This window comes from Apodemus sylvaticus, chromosome X (assembly GCF_947179515.1).
Source record: "Apodemus sylvaticus chromosome X, mApoSyl1.1, whole genome shotgun sequence".
In the NCBI taxonomy this organism is placed as follows: Eukaryota; Metazoa; Chordata; class Mammalia; order Rodentia; family Muridae; genus Apodemus; species Apodemus sylvaticus.
The window spans coordinates 13,193,473-13,219,288 of record NC_067495.1 but is presented as its reverse complement, the minus strand read 5'-3'; the positions used below and the strand labels follow the sequence as shown (position 1 = coordinate 13,219,288).

General features: G+C 41.4%; 1 protein-coding gene across 3 annotated transcripts in view; it reads right to left on the bottom strand.

Moving 5' to 3' along the window:
• Clcn5 (chloride voltage-gated channel 5) overlaps nt 1–25,816 on the bottom strand; it is a 167,740-nt gene that overhangs the window by 18,074 nt on the left and 123,850 nt on the right. For all 3 annotated transcript variants that reach the window (XM_052170816.1, XM_052170815.1, XM_052170817.1), the window contains 3 exons: nt 13,170–13,321; nt 10,697–10,796; nt 6,980–7,167 (listed from right to left, as the gene is read on the bottom strand). In XM_052170816.1, the coding sequence (XP_052026776.1) occupies nt 6,980–7,167; nt 10,697–10,796; nt 13,170–13,321 (440 nt within the window). The remainder of the gene's footprint in view (nt 1–6,979; nt 7,168–10,696; nt 10,797–13,169; nt 13,322–25,816) is intronic.

Here is a 25,816-nt window from a genome sequence, read left to right as displayed (position 1 = left end):
GGAAAGCCTTCAAACAGGATTCACTTTTGACTTTGAGACAATCTCTCCCGATGTAGCTCTGATTGGCATACAACAGTTGCTCAAATCCTTCTTAATGCTGCTATCCTTTAACACGATTCCTCATGTTGTGGTGACCCCACCCACCCACCATAAAATTATCCTATTGCTACTTCATAACAGTAATTTCGCTACTCTTTTGAACCGTAATGCAAATACGATTTCAACATGCCACGTTTGAACATTCCATTACCCTTCCCTATTGGACATGTAGATGGTCTTAAGCAACTCCTGTGGAAAGGTCACTCAACCCCTAAAAGGGTCGTGACCCACAGATTGAGACCCAGTGGCCTAGAACTTGCTATGTAAACCAGGCTGGCCTCAAGGTCACAGAGATCCAACTGCCTCCTCTAGCCAGAGGCAAAGACCAGGAGGCCAAATGCTTGGTAAGGGAGGCTCAGTTAGTTTATGATACAGGGTCTTGATCTACAGCCTTGTCTAGCCTCTAACTTGTAGCAATCCTCATGTCTCTGCCTCCCAAGAACTGAGACTACACACTGAAACCATAACTGGTCCCAATTTACATTTAATAGAGGTTTTTTTTTTGGTCAGTTTTGCAGTCAAATACATATGATTCCATGTCAACTTTAACAAGAATTACGATAGCCCCCCCCCCCATTTCTGGAATGGCTGTTAATCCATTTCGTTTCAGTTTTGAATTTGATTTAACCCCGAGTGTCACGCATGCTAAAATACATGCTCGACCACTGAGCTATATTCCTAGCCTCCATGTTTGTTTATTTATCTGATTTGTTGGTGCCTCGAGACTGGGTCTCATGTAACCTGAGTTAGTCATCATATAGCTGAGGGAACCCCTGAACTTGTTGATGATAACCGGCTACCACTTCCCAAGGGCTACACTTGTATATGTAAGCTACCGTGTCCAGCTCTAGGGTGTGTGCACATACATATGTGTATCACACTAATGCAAGTGCCAGTGGAGGCCAGAATGTGGCATTAGATCCCCTGGTCCTGGAAGTAGGGCCAGCTTCGAGCTGCTGGATGTGGGTAAGAAACAAACTTTTGTCCTCTAGAAGAGCAGCAAATATTCTTTGCACTGAACTATCTCTTGAGCCCACAGCCTTAATATTTTAATACACATATGCATAATGAAAGGATTGCTACAGTCACCCTCCATAATTATGCTTCTCTGAATGAACAGTACATTTTTAATGTTTAGTATTCGTTGTTTTTTGTTATGTTCTGTTTTGTTTTTCTAAACAAGTTTTCCCTGTGTAGCCCTAGCTGTCCTGGAACCAGCTATGTAGACCAGGTTGGCCCTGACCTCACTACCTGTCTCTGTCTCCCAAGTGCTGGAGTTCTTGACTAGAGTGCTCATGTGGTACATTAGCTCTCTAAACTCATTCATCCCACCTAATTGCCAATTTATACCTCTGGCTGCCTTCTCACCATTTCCCACCCCTCCCTGCCTTTGTAACCATCATTATAGACTGTTAAGCCTCTAACAACTATTCCACATGTAATGATTACATCTTAGGGAAATTGCTACCACAGACACAGCAAGAAGTTCATGAGCAGAAACTATCTAACCCTGATAATTCCATGATGCTCCAAAGAATAAAAAGGGAATACTTAGTTTCATATAGACAGAATATACTTTTGATACATATGTATAATGTGTATGTATGTATGTATGATAATGAAGTAGGATACCTAGAAACTTTAGTTTTGAGCACTAAGAATGATTCATTAACATTAAAGGGCTGGCAGAGGGTGATGCTTTACCAAAAAGGAATACTGAACACCATGGATTATACTTCAGATGACAAGGCATAAAAACTCAATGGACTTCCACCTTTGCAAAACATCAAGCACTATAAGAATGTAATGGCCTAGGCAAGGAGAATCAGGATTCTGCAGGTTTTCTTAGTTGTGAATTTGACACAACTTTTCCATGATCTTAGGTCCTCAGAGCACAATTCGTTCTTTGTCTTTTAAGAGTAGCTGGTGAGCCAGTGGGCTCCAAGGTCGCAAACAAAGAGGGAAGGCAGTGAAAAGGGAAGCAGCAGAAGCTGGCCAGAGGCAGAGAGCAGGAGGCCAAAGGCTTGGCAACAGAGGACTTCTTCAAGCATCACAGACTATTTCCCCCCGGGCAATGATTTCATTCATAAAAAGAGCCAAAGAAACCTGTAGTTTGAGCAAATCTCAAGCTCTGCTTTACAAGGAACTCCTGGAAAAGACCCATAATAAAGGGCTAGTTATTCTGGGACAGCACAAGGGAGCCGACTCACATCAGCATAGATAGTTACAGATCGCTTGGCCTCCCCCTCTGCCCCCTGCTTTTGATTATTATTTGCATATATAGCTAGAGAAATGAAACAGGCTGCAGGACCTGGTCATGGGTAGACAGTTCCCCTAGCATACTCAAGACCCAAGCTCAACCTTCAGCACCACAAACCCCAAAACCCCAACAAAAAGAGGGAAATAAGTTCTATGGAATATATATATATATATATATATATATATATATATATCAAAACATATTATAATACACATTATAATAATTATATATATATTTCTGTACTACTGTCATGCAAAGTGTTAACCATCGGGAGAGACCAGATAAGGGGTTAACATTTTTTGATTATGTAACTGCCTTAAAAATTAGTGGCTGGCACTTATTTTTGACTGCAGGCTAGGGATGCCTACTGTCAAGCCTGCAGACCTGAATTCAAATTCCAGTGATAGGAGAGAAGCAACTCCTGCAAATTGTCCCCTGACCTCTATACAAGTGCCATGGCACACATGTTCCCTCACATGTGCCCAGAAAGTATAGGAATCGATTTTTAAGTGTTTCCTGGAGCTGGAGAAAGGCTTCAGTGGTTGCCACTCATGGAGAGAGACTGGGTTTGACTCCTACTCCCCTCAGGAGACAGTTTTCAGTCATCCACAACCAAGTTTAGAGGAGCCAATGTCGTTTTCTCATCTCTATGGGCACCAGGTACACATCTGCTACACATATACACAAGAAGACAAAATTAACTCACCTCTCCCTCTCCCTCTCCCTCCCCCTCCCTCCCCACCTCTCTCTCTCCCCCTCTCTCCTTCTTACTTGCCCTAAAGTTGTAAGAGTTCTTAAACTTTTTTGCCCAGATCTTCCTAATACATAAATAGATATGTCAGAGTAGAAGGTGGAAGTACTTGGGAATGTAAGTAAAACAGACATTTTATTTCTTCCTTAAAACAAAACCAAACAACTAAATACAGTGAAGAGTATGCTAGCTCAAACCAATAATCCCAAGATTTGGAAGGTCAAGATAGGACTCCTGGGCGTTCTAGACTAGACTAGGCAAGACAGTGAGACTTTGTTTTAAACAAATAAAAATCCATGGAGCCACCCAGGAAGCTGAAGCAGGAAGATCACAAATTTGAGGCCAGCTAGGTAATTTATCAAGAGCCTATCTCAAAATAATTTTAATTTAATTAACTAACTTGTTTGTTCATATAGTTATTGTTTTCTGGAGATACAATCTTACTATGTACCCCTAATTGTTCTGAAACTTTATATGTAGATTAAACTGGCCTTGAATTTGCAGTGATCTTCCTGCCACTGACTGAGAGGCACTCCACTAAACCCAGCTGAAAAAAAATTTTTTTCCGGGCTAACAAAACTGACAACACAGGTTCATCCCCCAGGAACTACACAGTAGAAGGAGAGAACTGATTCTCAAAACCTGCCCTCTAACCTCCACACATATCATACTGAGACAGACAGACAGACAGACAGACAGACAGACAGACAGAATAAATAGATAAGTAAGTAAAGAAATGTAATTTTAAGATTTTAAATGTTTTTTTGTTTGGTTTTGTGGGGATATTTTGTTTTGTCCCCTTTGGAGTGTTTTGTTTTGTTTGTTTGTTTGTTGTTTGTTTTTGATACAAGGTCTCATATAGCCCAGGATGCTCAAGAATGTAGTCAAGAACGACTTTGAACTTCTGATTCTCCTGCTTCTACTTTTCAAGTGTATAAAACCAACCCTGGATTTCATGATAAATATTTAAAAATACAGTAGATATAAATCAGTTATAGAGTACTTGTTTACCATATACAAGCCCCAGAGTTCAATCTTGAGTACACAAAAAGAATATATATATATATATATATATATATATATATATATATATATATTCTATTTTTGTTTTGTTTTTTTGTTTTTTGGATTTGTTTTTATTTTTCCCGAGACAAGGTTTCTCTGTATAGCCCTGGCTGTCCTGGAACTCACTCTGTAGACCAGGCTGGCCTTGAACTCAGAAATCCGCCTGCCTCTGCCTCCCAGAGTGCTGGGATTACAGGCATGCGCCACCACTGCCCGGCTTTTTAAACCCTTGTTTATGGAGGTAGAAAGACAGCTCAGTGGTTAAGAACATTTGTTGTTCTTACAGAGGACCAGGGTTTGATTCCCAGTACCGACATGATCGCTCACAGCCATCTATCTGTAACTCCAGTTCCAGAGGATCCAAGCATCCTTCTGATCTCTGTGAGCACCTGGCACACATGTGATGCACCTACACACATGCAGACAAAACACTCATACACCTAAAATCAATAAATCTAAACAAATATTTTGAAAACCATTGCTTACACTGAGTTTTAAAAATTATCCCAAACATTCAGGGAAAAAAAAAAAAACAGAACAGTGTTTTGTAACATTCATCCATCCTATAATTTAACGAGACTACGGTTTGAGAAGCATCCATGTCTTAGTCAGGATTACTACTGCTGTGATGAAACACCATGACCAAAGCAAGTTGGGGAGGAAAGGATGCATTTGGCTTACACTACCACATCAGTGTTCAACACTGAGAGAAGTTAGGACAGGAACTCAAACATGGAGCAAAACTGGAGGCAGGAGCTGATGCAGAAGCCGTGGAGGGTGCTGCTGACTGGCCTGATCCTTATGGTTTGTTTAGCTTGCTTTTTAATAGAACCCAAGACCGCCATCCCAGAGATGGCACTACCCACAACTACCCATTAACTAAGAAATGTCCTACAGGCCTGCCTGAAGCCTGATCTTATGGAGGCATTTTCTGAATTGAGGTTCCCTCTTCTCTGATGACTTGAAATTGTGTCAAGTGGACAAAAAAACAGCCAGTACCATACATATAAAACCCTGCTCCCCAAGCCAAAGAGAGTAGTTAAATGTGGATGCAAATAAATTCTCTTATTGATAACGTTATTATTTTCCTATCTTTTTCTTTTTTTAATTCTTTATTTACATTTCAAATGTTGTCCCCTTTCCTGGTTCCCCCCTTCCCCAAAAACCCATAAGCCATCTCCCCTTCCCCAGTCAACCCTCCCCTGTTTCCCTGTCCTGGTATTCCTCTACATTATGTCATCAAGTCTTTCCAGGAGCAAGGGCCTCTCCTCCCGGCCCCTGGTTCTGGAAAGGCTCAGTGCAACAGTGTAGGGGAATACCAGGACAGGGAAGCAGGAAGGGGTTGACTGGGGAACAGGGGGAGGGAAGAGGGCTTATGGGACTTTCGGGGAGGGGGGATCCAGGAAAGGGAAAATCACTTGAAATGTAAATAAAGAATATATCAAATTTAAAAAGGGGGGCCTCTTCTCCCTTTGGTGTCTAACCAGACCATCCTCTGCTGCCGATGTGTCTGGAGCTCTGGGTAACTCCATGTGTACTCTTTATTGCAGTGTGTGTGTGTGTGTGTGTGTATGAGCATGTATGTACATGCCACCTCAAATGTTCTGTGGACATGGTGGATGGTAAATTTAAAATTTGTTTTTAGTTGACTTATGATTATGTATGCTTTTTAAAGTTAAGTATGATACTTTGATGCTTGTTTATATAACATATAGAGATCAAATCAGGGTATTAGCATATTTACTTACTTAAATATTTCATATTTCTTTGATGGAACCCTTCTAACTCCCTCTAGTTCTTTTGAAAATATATAAGAAGGGGATGTGGTTCAGTATTAGAGCTCTTAGCACCTAGCAGGCACATGGCCTTGGCCCCAATGCTCAGCCCTCTATCGATCATGTTGTTGTAACGTACAGTTACAGTACTGTTGCTGTTTGAACTGTAGAATTTCTTCCTCCTCTCTGTTTGCTGTTCATTACACAACTCTCTGTCCCCTTCCTTTCTCGGCCGCTAATGACCTTTACTCTATCCCTTACCTCTGTGCAATCAGATGAAAGATAAATCTTCAGAGTACAAGCACACATTCTGGTCTTATATCTACTTCACTAACAGAATGGATGAATAGGGCAGGAGTTCAACGGGGACCCATTTCTACTGGTGAACCTGATAACTAAAAGTTTTTTGTTGTTGTTGTTTTGTATGCTTTTTCAATGGCAGAGATCTAACATATAACAAAGAACTGAACGAAAGGAAAGAAGCTGAAACAAAATTAAGTGTTGAAAAATACTTGCTTAGGCAATAATGGCTATATTGATAAAACTGTAAAAGAGACAGTGTGACTTTATTTCCATAGGAAACAGATCTTTTGATTATTCTAATTCAGTGCTCAGAGAAAAACTACTTTGTGTTTCTATATGATGAACATGTTTTAAACCATTCTAGAATGTTTTGTTAGAAATTACATCTTATCTGTTGTCTATATCTGACATTTCTATTGAAATTGTTGGAGAAAGGCAATTTTAGCTACACTATGTACTAACAGCTAAGCAGCAAAAGAAATATAAGACTTCTTGAAAATAAACCAAACTTTTAAATATAAGCAGAAAATGCCCCCAACATGTCTTCCTCGATAGAAATGGAGCTGAACTTAAACTACACAAGAAGACATAAAGACAGCTCGTCCCATTTTCTTTCCCATGAACGAAAATAGGGGAAGACTTCATGATTACCAGAAGTACAGTACAAAAACTGAAATACATATAAGGATGAAATTCAGTGGTTCAGAAATCAGTGCTGGACGTTACCTGATCTGTATTGATGATGAGCTGGGACCAGCTATTCCACTCTGGACATTTGTCTCTGTCTTCGAAGGTAACATGATCAGAATTCCAGCAACAGTGCTCATGATTAAACCAGAATCCCCCTGTGCATATCCCTTCTTTTAAGTCTGTCATCCAGTGAGCAGAGATGTCTATCAGGCCAGCTAAGGAACCTGTTTGAGTGGGGAAGAAAGGAAAAGACAAAGGTAAATTCCACTTCTGAAATTCTATCTTTGGGAATTAGAACAAGTTCTATATCAGTCCTAGTTCACCTAGAACTTCTTTCTGATTGTTGACTAGCTTGATATTTCACTTACTACCTCTACACTGACACCAGTGTTGGGCTGAAGAGATGTTTAAGAGCACATCCTACTCTTGCAGAGGACCTGAGTTCAATTCCCAACACTCACATTGTGTAGCTCATAACTGCTCGTAAATCCAGCTATAGAAATATTTCTGGGCTCCAAGTACCTAGGTACTTGTACTCACACGTATACATCCACATCCAGACACAAATATATACACGTGATTAGAAATAAAAAGAAACACCAGTATCTGTGAAATATGTATTGTATACTGGGGGGGGGGACTAGGGAGAAAGCACTTTATTTGGGGGGGAGGGAGGGGGAGAGGGAAGAGTTTGGTCTTGAAAATTACTTGACATAATGAAGGGATTGCTTTGGTATAGTTTTTTGTTTTTTCAAGACAGGGTTTCTCTGTGTAGCCCTGGCTGTCCTGGAACTCACTCTGTAGACCAGGCTGGCCTCAAACTCAGAAATCTGCCTGCCTCTGCCTCCCAGAGTGCTGGGATTACAGGTGTGCCCCATCAATAGCCGCCCGGCCGCTTTAGTATAGTTTAGAACTGACATCCATAAAGGAAGCAATTTGTTTAAGATTATGTAACTTGCTAGGCCTTTAATCCCAGTACTCTGATAGTTCAAGGCCAACCTGGTCTATTCAACATGCCAGTTAGAACTAAATAATGAGATTCCATCTCAAACCAATAACAACTAGAACAAAAAGATTATGTGACTTTCCCTCACATCAGGTTTAGTGAATATTTATTTCCCACACGTTAGAATCTTATATGTTTATTTTAATGTTATAACATATAACATTAAATATTATAACATATATAACATGTTAATGTTATATGAAGAATCCATGTTTATTTTGCAATGCCTATCGAGGGAAACTGATGGAGATTGTGGGTGACAGGCAAATCCTGGACAGCAAGATTTTGCACCATGGACAAGAAGAACTTACACAGTGGCAGGAAGGTACTATATATAAGCTAAGGACATTACATTTATAGCACTATAGAATGCCGTATGCAAAGAAGGTTGGATGGAGCCAGAGACACTTTGGATGTCTACTAAACCTAGGGCATGAAGACACTAAATTGGTCTCAGTGTTTATACAGCTTGGTCTTCATGCAGGTCCCCCAACAACTGGAGCCAAGGCTGACCCTGACTCTGTTGCCTGCTTGCGGATCCCACTCCCCTAACTGGGCTGCCTTGTCTGGCCTCAGTGGGAGAGGATGCACCTAGTCCTGCAGAGACTTGATGTGCCAGAGAGGGTGGGGGGATAAAAAGGGGGGGTCCCCTTTCTCAGAGGAGAACAGGAAGAGGGAATGGGGGGAGGATCTGTGTGAGGAGATACTGGAAAGGGGGCTGATATTGGGATGCAAAGTAAATAAATGTTTAAAAACTGAGTCATCAGAACATTTTCAAAAAAGAAGTCTCTGTCTAACCAAGGAAGCATATACAGAATATCCAGTTAAAGGAAGAAACTCTGGCCAAGAGCAAGTAAATGGCCCAGAATCATGCTTTAGGAAAATCGGTAAAGGTGTTATAAAACTCACAGCCCCTGAATCCCCAGACTGTTACACTCAGACACACTGTCTCTGTTATGGGTCTCCAACATTTGAAAACAAAATGCCCTGTGTGTATAAGAGGGAAAAAGTCTCTGACAAGAAACACATTAAACAGTTGAGGATATTGTGCCTACATTCCATCGGGTGAGAAAGGCCACGTTATGTGTATGTTTTGGTAAGCACTGCAAGTGTTCCCGCCTACTTGAATGCTCTAGTCAAATCCAGCATTTTCCAACAGCTACTTTTGGCTACTCCAACCGTGAGATTTCTGTTCCAACTTTTATTACATGGACTGCCTGGCTTCACAAAAATAACAAGGCCTTCTAGTTATGTGTTTTGCTCTATCCTCTGGCTGTTACATATGTGCATGTTGTATTTTACACTACTATCTTCAGTCCTGTCTTCTTTATTTCTACATCTCCTCCTTTTTACAAATGGCTCTTTCTTCTCTAGCTATAGATTTTATTAACCTTCCCCACCCCCAAAGAATAGTGCCGTGTCTTATCCTTGCCTACCATTCCAATGCTTTGCCCTTTTCTTTCTTTCCAATGACTATCAACACTTGAGATCTGGCTCCCAACACATAGCCAAGGTTTCTTTTAGAACGCTGAATTGTTTCTAATCACCAAATGTATAACCTTTCCTCCTCTATGCTCCTTCTGGTTTTTTGTCTACAATATTTGGCATTATAGACTATAAAATCTATTATTAACCAGCTCCAAACTGTCCTCTCTCTCCTGGAAGAGCCAGAAGGTACAGCTGAGTACCCTCAACCATGTTCTGGCAAACTACAATGTGAGAGCCAAGTCTGGTCCACCATTTACGTCTGTCAGTAAAGATGTCCCAGTAACAGCCAGACTGATTTGTGTACCTATGGTATACAGCTACTTTTGTAGAACAATAACAGAATGGCCTAGATACTACGGAGATCATTTAACTCATAACTTCTAAAATATTTAGGATCATCTAACCCATGTAATGAAAAAGAAAAGACTGTCAACCTTTAGTCTATGCAATTATTTTTTAAATGTTTATTTTAGAAACAACACCAAAACGTCTCAGGAAGCTATCACTGCATCTCCTAAACCCCACACAGAATGTGCCAAAAAGTTGTGTCACCAACAAAAGGGCTGTTCCAAAAAAGCAGGAAGATACTGGAGCTGGCTTCTACCTTAAAACCATCATGACATTGTACAGCAGATAAACCGAGCCTAGAGGTGTTTCTTCTTTGATTTGAGGAAGCAGGTACAGGTGTGTGTGCTAGAACTCATTTACAGATAGGACAGTGTGATGCAATTCATTCAGCAGCAATTTCATTTCAGACAGGAGGCACCTGCCTCAATTCAGAAATGGCACTTTCCAATTCTGGAGCACTACATTTAAAAACTACTAAAGCAAGAATTGTAAGAGCCAGGTAGGTCAGCGACCCCACAAGAAAACTCAGAGATTCCACTAACTCAGGCTCATCAGGGCTCATAGGGACTGAAACACCGACCGGGAAGGCTGCATGGGGCTGACCCTCTACACACATGATACAGTGTGTAGCTTGGTCTTCATGTGGGACTCCTCACAGTGGGAGCAGGGGCTGTGTCTGACTCCACTGCCTGCCTTTGAACCCTCTAGCTCAATAGGAGAAGAGGAGCCTAGTCTTACTCCAACTTGATATGCAAGGCAGGTTGAGATCCACGCGAGACCTCCTCTTTTCTGAAGAGAAATGGAGGAGAGGTAAAGAGAGGGAGGTAGGGGGAGAGGGACTGGGAGGAGAGGAGGGAAGGGAAACTGGTTGGGATGGAAACTAAATTTAAAAACTCTCTAGTTTACCATACCTGATAAGAGGCCAATAAGGAGCATTAACAACCAACCCGAAAAAGCATCGCTCACACTGTGAATTAAGGCCCATGTTGACTCTTTGCTTTTGTTGGTAATCTAAGAAAAAAAATAAAAGAAAACATTGGTACACTCGAAACATATCTTTCCTTCATCTCCAAATTGTTCAGCAGAAAAATATAAACTATCTGGGAATAGAAAACAATTGAGAGCTGAACCAATTTACCAAGAATGTTATTGAACTCCACCAATTCATTGTAATGTCCAAGGTATACCCCACTTCATATCATCAACCTGTGGATTGCAGACCTCTTTTGTACACTAGATAACAGCTGTCACAAGAAGAGTTGATTCGCAGTGAAGATTGTTTTGTAGGAATAAACAAAGAGTGGCAGAGCTGAGTGCCAACTTGAAGGTACTCCTGGGCTGTGATTTGTCACCCCAGGTACTAAGTGGTATTGGTGCATGGCTCCTTAGGTTTCAGAGATGAGCACAACATAACAGCACGAATACAAAGCTTGAGTGTTTAGGTCTTACCATTGTCAATTTAAAGCCAGGGTGTTCATATTTTTATTGTGTTTTAGTTTAGCTTTAAGTTTTTATATTGAGAGAAAGAGACAGAGAGAGAGAGAAAAAGCAAGCATTTGGGAACCGGTCAGGGAACAATTCACTGAAGTCTGTTCTCTCCCATCAAGTGGGTTCCACAGAGTAGAATTAAATCATCAGACTTTGCACCCAGCACTTCTGTACACTTAGCCAGCTTGCTGGCTCATGGCCATATTTTTGAGACCAATACTCTGCCAGTGTTCTTACTGGTACTTCCCTTCTTTAAACCACTATTTCTTATCCTGAAAATTGATTTATCCCACCTTCATCTGCAGCAACATCACAAAGAGTAACAAATTATAAAATATCAAAAGGAACTTTATTACATATTTTGACATGTGAATGCATGCCTGTACACCTATACACACACACACACACACACACACACACACACACCATTCCATTACACTGAATTCCAAGATTTAAAAAAAAAGACACAAAATATAAAGAAAGAAAACTGAGCCTGGTGGTGGTAGTGGACACATTTAGTCTCAGCACTCTGTATGCAGAAGCAGGCAGATCTCTGAGTTTGAGGCCAGCCTACAGAGCAATTTCCAGGACAGCCAGGGATGATACACAAAGAAACCCTGTCGAGATAGACAGACAGAGAGAGGGGGGGGAGGGAGAGGGAGAGGGAGAGGGAGAGGGAAAGAGGGAGGGGGAGGGAAGAACAAAGTGAAATCAGTTGGGATGCTTAGGCTAAACCTATGTACAAGTTCAAGGCCAACTTAACAGTGAAAGCCTGTTTCCAAATCAAAAAGGGTTTAAGTTATGCCTTACCTCCAGAATACTGCCTAGCCTTTGCAAAGCCCTGGATTCAATTACTAGTAATGCATCTCCTCCCCCCCCCCCAAAAAAAAGGAACTTTCAAAACCTGTACCTGGGGCAACTTCATTCTGGGTTTCATGTGTTGGTAAGAATACTTGGCAGAATCTGAGAAAGGATCAAGAGTTCTAGCCAGTTTAGATTATCAACCCAGTGAGTTCTAGGCTAGCCTGAATAAAGTCTCAATAAGACAATAGACAACAACAATAATAAAAGAATCAAAGAATCTTAGCACATGGCTCTGAGAAAATTTCCCAGTACTGTGAGAAGAGAGGTGATGAAATTCTTTTGTCAAATTTATACAACCTACTCCATCGCTCTAAAAATACCTCTCACATTAAATTAACGTGTTGGATACAACTTTGATCAGTCTTGTGGTTTTTGTTGGTACTGAGTGTTTGAATTTACTTTGGATTTATGGTTTTACAAAAGCTATAATCACACAGAGGTGAACCCAGAGTCTTCAGTACAGTATAGGGCTGGGGTAATTTGGTTATTTATTCCTTTGAAAGAGGCCCATTTACTTTGCTTGGTTTTAGAGACCTTGCTTCAAGAGATGGGAGAAAAGAACCTTGAACATTCCTTTTCACCTATGCTGAGGCATGCTCGGTATTTCCAAACTGTCAATGTCCCTTTCAACAGCTTTCTACAGGAAGAGAAATCATTAGGCACAACTTTTCAAACCAAGGATAAAAATAGAAACACCTTACAAAATGAAGCCAGGTATGGTAGCTCTCGTCTGTTAATGAAGCACTGGGGAGGCAAAAGGGTATGCAGGAGTGTGAGGTCAGTATGTGCTACATCAGTGAGTTTCATATCAGCCTAAACTTCAGAGTAAGACTTATCTCAAAAAAGATGAAAAATTAAGAAAGAAAGAGAGAGAGAGAGAGAGAGAGAGAGAGAGAGAGAGAGAGAGAGAAAGGAAAGGAGCCAATACAATTGCCAATACAATTCAGATTCCATCAGCTCTGGGACTGAGAAAAGGAAAGTATACAACAAATTTAGTTCTTTAACACCCCTCCCCCACCATCATTGCCTTACCTCTCGGTGCCTATCTCGGTCTCGAGATTTCTCTCTCACCCAATCAATTGTGTTGAAATCATCATAGGTCCCTACACCAGGGATCGGCTCCTCTAAGAAGTCCATGATTCTATTTGAAGAGCCTATTCCACCACCATTGTATGACTTGTTCCCTGTATTGAAGAGCAAACAGACATTAGTACATTGGACAGCCAACATTTTTAACGTCACCATAAACTATCTGATGATTACAGTTTAGGTGCAATGTAATCACCTACTGGGATATCCATCACATTCACAAGTTTCTATGATATAGGCTCAAATAAAGAGCAACTAAAGGCACTATGAATGGACAGGGTTCCAAGACAGTAATAGTATAAAGAAAGAAATGACAGAAACTAGTGTGTAGTAGAAAAAGTATTTACAGAACAGAAGACAGGAAGGAGCCTGGAGCAGTTTAGGTAGTTCAGTTCATGGAAAGGAGATGAACACTCTGAGGCTCTGCAAATGTATCACATCAAGAACCAGCTTATACTTCGTAAGGTAGTCATTCAATCTTATGAGGTAGTTTTTTACCCAGTTGGAGACTTGAAAGAAAAAATGCTGGCCTCTTTAAGAGTTAAGCTGATTGGAATGTACAAATTTTCCTTCAGTAGATAGAATGCTTTGATCTCCAATATAATGGGCTGGTAGAGACTTTTTCACAGTATGTCGGAAAGTTAAATATTTACAAGTAGAGATTTAGAAAACAATGCTTGGCTTAGCAGTGACCTGTCCTTCCTTGATCCTTCAACTAAGCAACATCCGAGTGCACTCACTAATCGTGGTCCTTAGCCTGCTTGGCATTTAGTTTCTCTGTTACAGCTACTTAGGTGTGGGCATGTTTTATCTTCCTTTTCTAGACTCGCAGATCTTCGTTTCTCTCCATTGAATTCATCATAGCCTTCCTACAATGTCTTTCTTTCCCCTTTGCATCAAGTCTCGCTGTTACCCAGGCAGGTCTAGAACTAGTGATTGTCCAATCTCAGCCTCCTGAGTAACTGGTGTTTTAAAAATGCGTCACCATCTCTTGCTCCCCACGGTGCCTTAGCACATATGTGACAGCAAACATCACATGATCCAAACTGCATTCAACAAATGGCAAGGATGAAGGGATGTTTAAAACTAAGCAGTTGTACTGACACATGGTAAGGATTGCTTATAAACTTGTTAAAATATTTTGGCAACATCATCTGATGGAACAATATTTTGCTAGTAAACTAAAAATGTAAAAACAGCATTGAGGAATCTATATAAATGCACACAGGGAGAATGCAGAGTAATTCCCTCATTCGACCCACACAGCCAAATCTCTCATTTGCAATGCCAATCCAGCAGGGACAAAGACTTCGTCCAGACTCTTTGCTAATCAACCTGCCTTCAGTAAAGGCCCAAGGTGGCCTCAGCTGACTCTTTCTCCATCATCTCCCTGCCCAATGCAGCAAGCGGCACATTAATGGCAGAAGTTTAAATGAACGAGATAAATGGAATGTGTTTTACCAACTGTAAGTCTGCCGGCTGCCTAATTCAGCACACTTTTTACAAGCAATTCAGAGGATTGAAAGCAAATACTCAGCAGAGTCCTAATCATCTGCGGGTGGGTGAGTCACTGGAGTGGCTTGGAGGAGGTGAGCAAGTTAATCTTAAAACCTCAAACCAAAGTCCTTTTCCTATCTTCACTTCTACCTGGCTGTAAAATGGATGTCTGCTGAATCACCACCCCAGCCTATCCTATCCTGTCAATGGCATGCTGATGAAGACGAAAGCTGCTATGCTTGGAGGGAGAAAAAGGGCAGAAAGAGAAAAAAGTACGTGGGAAGGAGGGAGCTGAATGAAGCTGTTTCCATTCTCAACTTAAAATGCTCACATGAACGCAGGACAGCAAACAACCAGAAACTGACTCCTTCAAAGCAGGTTAATGCTTCCATTGGATTTTTAGTTTCAGAGTTCTCCTTTCCGGAAAGGGGGGGGGGGGGCGGGATTTTGTGAAAGATTTTAAGAAGCATCAGATAGCTGTCTAATGTTACAATACATATCAAACGAGCTCCTCCACAACCCCCAGCTTTAAGGCAAAATGAAGATCTGCAACAGCGTCCTGGCAGGAAAAAGAGAATCCTATTACATCACTAGGTAACATGAGCACCACCGCATCGCATCCTCCTTTGTCGTCTGTCTCCTGCTAGAGAGGCAATTATCAGGGCCCTAACACGCGGGCAGGCAGTGATTAGAATCCTACTACAGACTGCTTGCAATTCTCCAGATCCCCTGTTCCCCGGAGCATGCTTCAGTCCTGGGCTGGGCTCAGTCTGCTTACCTTCGTTCACAGTTTTCTTTTTTTCTGCCTCAAGGAAAACCCAACCTTGGCAGTCTGCATCTGCTCTTACAGAAGGAGGCCCACTCTGGGGGGCTTTAGAAGGGCACTTGCTGCTCTCTCTGCTTTTCTGAGCAACAAACGCCACCTAAAGAGCCACCAGTGCTCCCGGTTGGTCAGAGTGTGATGTCACCGATGAGATCACATGACCAGACCCTTGGACCGGCCTTGGAGAAAGGAAGATTTTTTAACCTAGCACAGAAGCCTTAAAGATGTAGTCTCATCTAAACAAACGCCATCAAATGGGTAGGGGGAGGCTTTGTCAGCTCAGAAGATTAGAGGTCAGGCAAGTTTTACACTTCACACCCCACTTAGACATCAAAGGAGAGATGTCCAGAAACTTTAGAATTACTAGGATTTTTAAATTACTACTTTTTAAATACACCACTAGCGTGGACTTGGTGGCATATGTCTGTGATTCTAACACTTAGGAGGCTAGCAAGTTTGCAAATGGCCTGGGTAAAATACCAAGACCCTGTCTCAAAAAAAAAAATCAAAATCAAAATCAAATCAAATCATATAAAAATGAATTTAAATTTCACAAACATAATGCTGAAAGATTTCAGATATAAAAGAGCTCATAACAGCATGGCTCTATTCCTGAACCCAATGGCAGGCAAGCCTAAATTTTAGGATACGAATCACTGCAATACAACCAGAAGGAAGAAAATGACATAAAGAAAGACCGGATCTACCAGACAAAACTGCAGTCTGTGAAGAATATGCAGCAAAAGGAAGGCCTCTGAAATGCTGGACATTTTTCCTGCTATGGTAACAAGTGACCGGATTTAATTATTCTTAAAAACACATACATATGTATTGTATATTTAAAAATACACACGTGTTGTGTGTCCTTTTATATGTACACATTATAATTGAAGAACAAAATGCAAAAGAAGGCGCACCAGCACATTCCTGAAGTCTCAATTACTTTGTGAGGGCAATGACTTGAACCTAGGATTCTGGGTCAGCTTGGACAATATAGCAAGTCTCAGTTTCAAACCTACCATTGTTTGTGGATAGGGTAGGTATCTCAGTGGGTAGGGTACATGCTTTGCCAACATGAGGAACTGTGAAGTAAATCCTCAGTATGCAGGTAAAGAGCTGACTGCGAGCTGGGCGTGGTGGCGCACGCCTGTAATCCCAGCACTCTGGGAGGCAGAGGCAGGCGGATTTCTGAGTTCAAGGATAGCCTGGTCTACAAAGTGAGTCTAGGACAGCCAGGGCTATACAGAGAAACCCTGTCTCATGGGGGAAAGAAACAAACAACAATAATAAAACAAACAAGGAAACAAAAGAGCTGACTGTGGCTGGGCATGCTTGTAGATTTAGCACTGGAGGCAGAAGCAAGGGGATCCCAGGAGCTACCCGAGCCAGCCTAGCTGAACGGAGCTTCATGCTAAGTGAAGTCCAGTCTCAAAGGGAGCAAAGCCAACAGCAAAAAGGAAAGGGGGATGGCACTTGATATCTTTCTTTTGTTCTCTACTTCCCATGCACGTGCTCACACACACACACACACACACACACACACACACACACAGAGTTGTTTGGGGGCTGGACGTGTAGCTCTGAGGTAGCACATGTTTGGCATGCCCGAGGCCCTGGGTTAAACCCCCAGTACCACACTTTTAAAAAGAAAAATGCAAAAAAAGAAAAATGCAAAAAAAGCCTAAGCTGCATATCAAATTACCACAAAATCATTTTTTAAAAAATTAGGCTTTCATGTGGAACAGGCTAGCCCTCAAACTTCCTATGTAGCTAAGAATGACCCTGAATTTCTAATCTTCCTGCTTCTACTTCCTGAGTACTGAAATTATAGAGTGCTGGCGTCACAGACATATGCTACCACACCCAATTTTATACTATACTGAGGATTAAACCTAGGGTTTCGAGCATACTAGGCATCCTACCAAGTGAATGCCATCTCCAGCCCCAAAGTCAGCTCTTAACTAGCACCTAAGCACTTGGAAACCTTAGAGTATAACCAAGAAGATAGAGAGGGCTGTGGCTCTATACTAGTTGGTAGAGTATTTGCCTGGCAGGCCTTGCATTCGATCCTTGGTACTGAAAATAATGACTTTAACCACTCTTGGGCATATATCCAGAGGATTCCCCAGCATGTAAAAAGGATACATGTTCCACTATTCATAGCAGCCCTATTTATAATTGCCAGAAGTTGGAAAGAACCCAGGTATCCCTCAACAGAAAAGTGGATGCAAAAAATGTGGTATATCTACACAATGGAGTACTATTCACCCATTAGAAACAATGAATTCATGAAATTCTTAGGCAAATGGATGGAGCTAGAGAACATCATACTAAGTGAGGTAACCCAGACTCAAAAGGTGAATCATGGTATGCACTCACTAATAAGTGGATATTAACCTAGAAAACTGGAATACCTAAAACATAATCCACACATCAAATGAGGTACAAGGAGAATGGAGGAGTGGCCCCTGGTTCTGGAAAGACTCAGTGTAGATGTATAAGGCAAAACCAGAACAGGGAAGTGGGAAGGGGTGGGTGGGAGAAGAGAGGGAGGGAAGGGGGCTTATGTGACTTTCGGGGAGTGGGGGGCCAGAAAAGGGGAAATCATTTGAAATGTAAATAAAAATATATCAAATTAAAAAAAAGTGAAAAAAAAAAAAAAGAAAATAATGTCAGGGATAGCAACCGGGAACTGTAACTCTGGCACTCAGGAGACTGAGGCAGAAGGATTGCTGCAAACTTGAGGATAGACAGCCCAAGTTACATGGTAAGGTGAATGAAAGAAAAAAAGAAAGAAAGGAAGGAAGGAAGGAAGGAAGGAAGGAAGGAAGGAAGGAAGGAAGGAAAGAAAGAAAGAAAGAAAGAAAGAAAGAAAGAAAGAAAGAAAGAAAGAAAGAAAGAAAGAAAGAAAGAAAGAAAGAAAGAAAGAAAGAAAGAAAGAAAGAAAGAAAGAAAGAAAGAAAAAAGAAAGAAAAAAGAAAAAAAGAAAGAAAGAAGAGAGGGAGGGGAAGGAAGGAAGGTAGGACCGAAGGAAGGAGGGAGGGAGGAAGGAGGGAAAGAAGGAAGAAGGGGAAAGGGGGAGGGAGGAGGCAGGAACAGAAGAAGATGGGGGAGGAGCAGGAAGTTGAGAAGGAAGGCAGGGAGGACAGGTAGGTAGGAGGGTAGAGAAGGGAGTAAGAGAGTCTGGAGGTTATAGTGTTCTTTTCAAAAAAAAAAAAAAAAAAAAAAGGCAGCACGCGCTATAATCATTAACCCAACCCGGCTGAGCAGCTACTGCAGCCCTGATAGTAAATTCACTCCTAAGGTTCCATTATTGTAAAGGCTTTCCCATCTCTGGCCCTATCCTGAAGCTATTTTTAAGCAGGTCTTAATTAATTGTGCAGGAAGGCCAGTCCAGTGAAGAAGATAAAACTGTCATCTCTTAACTCCCTAAGTGAATCACCAGGACATTGACCCAGTTACAGTGTGCTCCAATATTCAGACCCTATATGTAGAGCTTTGAAACGTTATTAATTTCATCGGTTCTTTCGGCTCAGTGCATCCTGAAATGTTAAGGCACTGCGTGAGGTTTATACTCATTTAGTTCTTCATAATTATATCTTGGTGAACTAATAGAGTATTAATGAACAGAATTCAAACGAAGTGGAAGCTACATTTACGCAACACTTGCAAAAAGCAACAGTTGTTCGTAAGCTCAGGGTGATTCTCATACACCCTGAATGAATGTTTACTTTGTCAGATTAAAAGAAAATTATATGCCCAGACTCAAATTAATCCTTATTAATCAAAATTTTAACTACAGTATCTGAAGACTGTTGATTACCACCTATATGATCAAGCAGGATGAATGTTCTTAAAGAATTTTACATTTTCAACAGACATAGACTATCACAGCCAGGTTAGCAAAGATAACATGTTTGGATACTTACACAAACAGCACTTCTCCACTAGGAACCTTTTCTATCACAAGTAAAGCTCTTTTGAGTACTAGAGGGTTAGTAGGTGCTAAAATGAGGTTTCATTACAATTTAGATTAAGAAATGAGTCTCCAGGTTCACTCTGACAAACTGAGTGTTAAAAAATTCTTTTCTTGCCTCTATCCCCTTCTCTGCCAGATTTGTAATCTGTAACATATGTTCACCATAAAGAATGCTCAGTGTAGATCGATTGAAAGTCTGGGAAATAACTCAAAACGCTTACCAGTTTTTGATGTATCATATGATTAAAAACACAATACAGTAAATATTTAGAGACAAGCAGAGTGATCTTTCCAGAACACAGATCAAGCCAGATCGTTTGGTAGCTTCAAAGTTGTGACTCCTGCTGTGATGTTTTGAAAACTTTGAGCAATGATGACCTTTCAAAGAACATTTAGGACAAGTGCGGGACAAGAAATTTAAAAATATTCATCGTAAGGTTTACAGTGGTTAAGCATCACATAGCTAAGATGCTGCGAAGATGACGGCAATGGCGCTGCTCCTCTGAGCTTTCCTTGGGGAAACTTTTTTCCTTTTGTCTTTACTCTTCCACCAACTCTCTTTGCCTCATTTGACAAATAACCGAAGCTCCTGCGCATGCCCTGCTGCAGGCTGACTTCTCAACTACACAGAGGAAACACAAAAATCTTGCTGGTCAAAAGGGGCAGCAGGAGTAACTAGCAAGGTGTAAATTAATGCAACAAAATGCAAGTGCCCTTTTATAAAACACCGTGTTATGAGTTTATCTAATGTATCCATGCAGGAAGAAGAAAACAAACCAGAGTAAAATTAATTAAGTCTACATTCCAAATCAAGGCAGTAAAGTCAGTCTAGATTTTTGCCTCAAATACGTGAAAAACAGTAAAATTTATCTCCAGCTTTGATAGCATGGCGAATGTTGCATGTGGAAACTAATTTGATGTTCTCAAAGGAAAATGATTTGAATTAAAAATTTACTTAAATGAGAAAAGAAAAATTCCATCAAAGACTGATTTGCATGGCCCAAGTCTGGAGAAAGCATACAGTAAGTCAGTCAGAAAAAGGAGAGTGAAGTTTGAACTGGCCTCTAAACAAGTTATATTTAGGTCTGAAGACTCAGCAACAATCCGTAGGCACACACTGCCTTATTCATGAAATCACTGAGCCTACTTTGTGCTATAGAAGGCCTTTTCCAGGCTTCCCCTCCCAATGAAGTCAACTTGTTTAATACTAGAAAACCTCTCAAATGCAAGAATATAAATTCTGATTTGGGAATAATATTTATTTCAATCCCCAAACAACAACCCATTAGAAATTTACCTAGGGGTTGAATAGTAACTGATTAAGTGAACTAGTTAAACACTAACAAAAACACAAGAAGGGAGAGAAAAAAAACCTTCTGTATAGTCCTTGAAGAATTGTTATAGTAACATCACCTGTTACTGTATCAAATAAGTACTTATAGAAATGGAATGGGTTACTATTGCCTATAAAACAGTTCATTTGAAAGCTTTGTTTTGCCGGGCAGTGGTGGCTCACGTCTTTAATCCCAGCACTTGGGAGGCAGAGGCAGGTGGATTTCTGAGTTCGAGGCCAGCCTGGTCTACAGAGTGAGTTCCAGGACAGGACAGCCAGGTCTAAACAGAGAAACCCTGTCTCAAAAAAACAAAAAAGCTGTGTTTTGGGTTTATGGGGATACTTTATATCCAATACAACTCTATCTATGAATATAAATGTAGCATGATCCCCAGCCAGAGATTCTCATCCTGTGGTCATTTAAAGGGCTTCCTTCCATTCGACAGTAAGAATGAGGAACCCACTTCGGGCCACTTCTCACTTCCGTGCCTATTTTCCCTTTTCCAGTCTTCCCCTGGTTCTTCCACTGGTGATCACTCCATAACATATAAGTTCACACTCCACTTCATCTACATCCTTAAGCACGCAGGCTAGGCAAAGCTCTAACAATTAGCCAACATTTGTGGTGCCTTTTCATCTGCAGTGTATCTTGCATTCTAATCTGGTTTCCCAGTTACCAAATGCAGTGGCCAAAAAGCACATGTCAGCTACCTGGGCCTGCCTCTAAACCCTGGAGAGTACTGCTGAATACACAAGACTCTGAAATACTTCGATGGACCTTGGGGAATTCTGTTGTTCTGTTTCTGTGCATCTATAAATGATCGTCAGGTTGTTAAATACTAAAATACAACCATATCTTTCCATAACCTCTTTCCCAAAGAGTGCCCTTCACATTCCTTGAAAACACCTGAGCTTTCCCACAGTCCAGCAGTTGGCTATACAAGTCCATCTACAAATAGATGTAGACAGCACACCAGTACAGGACCCAACAAGTAATCGACTGAGCAGTATCCTGTTTTGATCTGAGTATCACCCCAGTACTCACTTCACTTTACTTGGCTTTTGTCACAGCACAACTTATAACTGGCAAGTATTTAATGCATGGGAAAGACAGGGAAGACAAAGCTCTTTACTGTGACTCTGAAGAGAGACAGACAATAAAAAGAATTATGAGGGAACTAGATAATAGAACTGTAACACACTCCATACACATGCTATTAAAGGGATCTTTGAGGATTATGAGACAAAAATGAGAAGGTAAAGCAGAAAAGAACAGGGGAATCCTGGAGATGAGCAGGGATATAAATTCTGGTACTTCTACCCTCATTGGTTGTCTCCACTACATATATCCCTCGAAGCTGTGGACTTTTGTTGGGGTGTCCATCTCTATGTCCTGCTCCTAGCATCTACTTGAATCTGGAAGTTCCTGACCCAACATGGTTTCACTACCAATAGAGCCAGGGTGCTACTAGCCAATGTTAGGACAAACAACATGAGGATTTCTCACTTCATGCTTCTTCTAATTGGGATGCCACATAAACTAATGCAGAACTGGCAAGAAAGGAACGTAGCTGCTAACCTAGGGCATCACACATGGGACACAGGTATTCTACCAGTGAATGCTACTAGCGAGTCCCAGTTTTGGTTATTTTGAGACCGCATCTCACTAGGCTGTCTGGGGTCACAGAGCTTGCACTATTCCAGCCTCAGCTTCCTCGGTTGTTTGCCATTACAAGCCTGCTTCACCAGGCCTGTTCCAGACAGTACCCTGTGCCTCTACTCATACGTTCCTCCTTCATTCCTCAAATCACACATTTATGGGGCTGACACAAGGATTCATAATGTAATAGTTAGGGGGAAAATGCCCTAAGATACACACTACAAACCACAGTGCTAAGATCTCATCTGGGTAGTATGACTCTGCCTAGTAACTTTTATCTAAGTCTATACTGGGTTTTCCCTAACAATATTCAAAACACAACAGCAACAACAACAAAAGCATAGGGATAAAAGATTGCCAATAAGAGAATACCAACCAGGAGACTCTCCCTAAATCCCTAAATCCACAAGAAGAATGTGATATTATGTGTAGAAAATGAGTATTATAGCTGGGGCTATAGGTCACACTGTTAGAGCTCTTAGGCTAGTAGATATACAAGGCCCAGGATCCAATCCCTAATAGTACAAAACCAACCAAACAAATGCCACTCATGTTAGCATGCTCCAGTCATGTGTTTAAGAGGAAGAAACAGGAGGTCAAGGAAGGCATTCAAGGCCAGACTACATAGCAAGTTCCCTATCAGCCTGGACTATATAAGGCCCTATCTCAAAAAACAAAATGGAGGTGAACAAAACAAGACAAAAAGTCATATATATAACTGACCTGAGAATCACTCTTAAAGTTAGTTCTATTTGGACATAGCAGTATATGTTTTCCTCACTGCAGTGCTGACTAGAATACTACAAATCTGGGATCAATGAGCTGGTCCAGTCCTATGAGACCAAAGTGCTTTGAGACAAAAGTTCCTCACAAATATTACGTGAATAAAAGTTGTCTAAGCCTAAGTAGAGCTCGGTGTGATAACTCTGGCTTGCAGTCCTAGCACTTGGGAGGCTGATGCGGGAGGATTATCCTGAGTTTGAGGTTAGACTAGGCTACACATACATATCTTGTCTCAAAAAGCATCATAAAGTATGCTTCTTTTTAAAATGTATGCCTGGCCTAGGGATGGAGGTGAGTACCCGATGGGCTCAAGGCCCTGAGTTTGGTACCTATTGCCATGGAGACAGGAAGGAAAAGACAGCTTGGCATGATGGTGTGTGCCCATAATCCCAGCCCTTGGGAGGCTGAGGCAGGAGGATTGGCACAAATTTCATCTTAAGACCCTTAAAAATCAGAGAGAGTCAGAGACAGCCAATTAGTCTATGGGCATGACTAGATACAGAAAGAACTAAACTGACAGGTTCCTTGTTAGTTATATCTGGAGTAGGAAGAAGGCGGGGACTTCCACATGGCATTGAAACAGGTTTTATTTTCATTGATTATATACCATATGGACTTATGTGTTTTATGTGCTAGGACTGAAACCCCATGGCCTTACACACACTAAACAAGTGCTCTACCCACCACTGAGCTCCTTTTCCAGAGCCCATAGGAATGATTTTAAAAAAGAAGCAAAAGAGCCAGGCGATGGTGGTGCACGCCTTTAATCCCAGCACTTGGAAGGCAGAGGCGGGTGGATTCTGAGTTCGAGGCCAGCCTGGTCTACAGAGTGAGTTCCAGGACAGCCAGGGCTACACAGAGAAACCCTGTCTTGAAAAACCAAAAAAATCCGGGCAGTGGTGGTGCAAGCCTGTAATCCCAGCACTTGGGAGGCAAAGGCAGGCGGATTTCTGAGTTCGAGGCCAGCCTGGTCTACAGAGTGAGTTCCAGGACAGCCAGGGCTACACAGAGAAACCCTGTCTCAAAGACAAAACATCAACAAAAATAAATAAATAATATCAAAGAAAAGTAGTAACCAAGAGGAATAGAGACAGGGCATGCAAAGAGCACATTCCATGTTCCAGGAGGCAGACTGCTGGAGTATTTAGAGACGGATCAAAAGACAGTTTCTTGTGAACACTAGAACAGGAAGGTAACTTCGTAAATGAGGAAGGCTTTCTGCCACACTGCCTTAGCTGTATAACCTTGGCAACTGCCTTAACATTGGTGAATTTTACAGATCTGCCAGCTCTAAAACAAAGCAGATATTCATATTATTTTTATAAGACACACACAACACAAAATTTGTTCTTTAAGTTTTCTAGATGTTTTAATCATATTCAGCCACCCCCGCAACTGTTCAAAGATGGACCCACCCAATTCTGTATCCTTTTTAAATTATTTTTTTATTTTTAAAGATGATACACTTGCACCATTTTTCTTTCCCTTTCTTCCCTCCAATGCCCCCAACACACACACACACACACACACACACACACACACACACACACACAGCCTCCCTTGTGCTGCTCAGTATTCCTGGATGTGTGGTCTTCCACTAAAATTCTCTCTCCATCTTCTAGCAGGTAGCAGGAGAGGACAGTCCTGCAGCTGCAGCTGGGATTTCAGCCCCACGGTGAGATTTGCTCTGACTTGGGCTTGCACAGGACATGTGTATGCTGTCACAACCACTGTGAGTTCATATTGCAGCTGCCCTGCTGTGCCCAAGAAACACTGTTTCCTTGGAGTTGTCTGCTGCCTCTGCCTCTTACAATTTTATTTTGGGGTGTCTTAGAGCTTCTGGTAATATTTTAGCCATGCTTTTATTTGGTCATCCATACTATACTGAAAGACATTTGAGAGGACCTTAACATTGAGGAATTTAAAACAGTATAGTGGTTGCATCTGAAAGACCTCTTCTGGCAAATTCATAAACTGGCACTACCAATCCTTGGAAAAGAAAAGCTCCTTAATGGAGATTAGAATAGCCCAGTATTGGGCATGTCACTTCCGGAGGACCCTGCAATATACCCAGAGGATTCCCCAGCATGTAATAAGGACACATGCTCCACTATGTTCATAGCAGCCCTATTTATAATAGCCAGAAGCTGGAAAGAACCCAGATGTCCCTCAATGGAGGAATGGATCCAGAAAATGTGGTATATTTACACAATGAAATACTACTCAGCTATTAGAAACAATGAATTCATGAAATTCTTAGACAAATGGATGGAGCTGGAGAACCCAGTCTCAAAAGATCAATCATGGTATGCACTCACTAATAAGTGGATATTAGTCTAGAAACTTGGAACACCCAAGACATAATCCACACATCAAATAACGTCCAAGAAGAACGGAGGAGTGGCCCCTGGTTCTGGAAAGACTCAGTGTAGCAGTATAGGGCAATATCAGAACAGGGAAATGGGAAGGGGTGGAGTGGGGAACAGGGAGAGGGAAGGGGGCTTATGGGACTTTC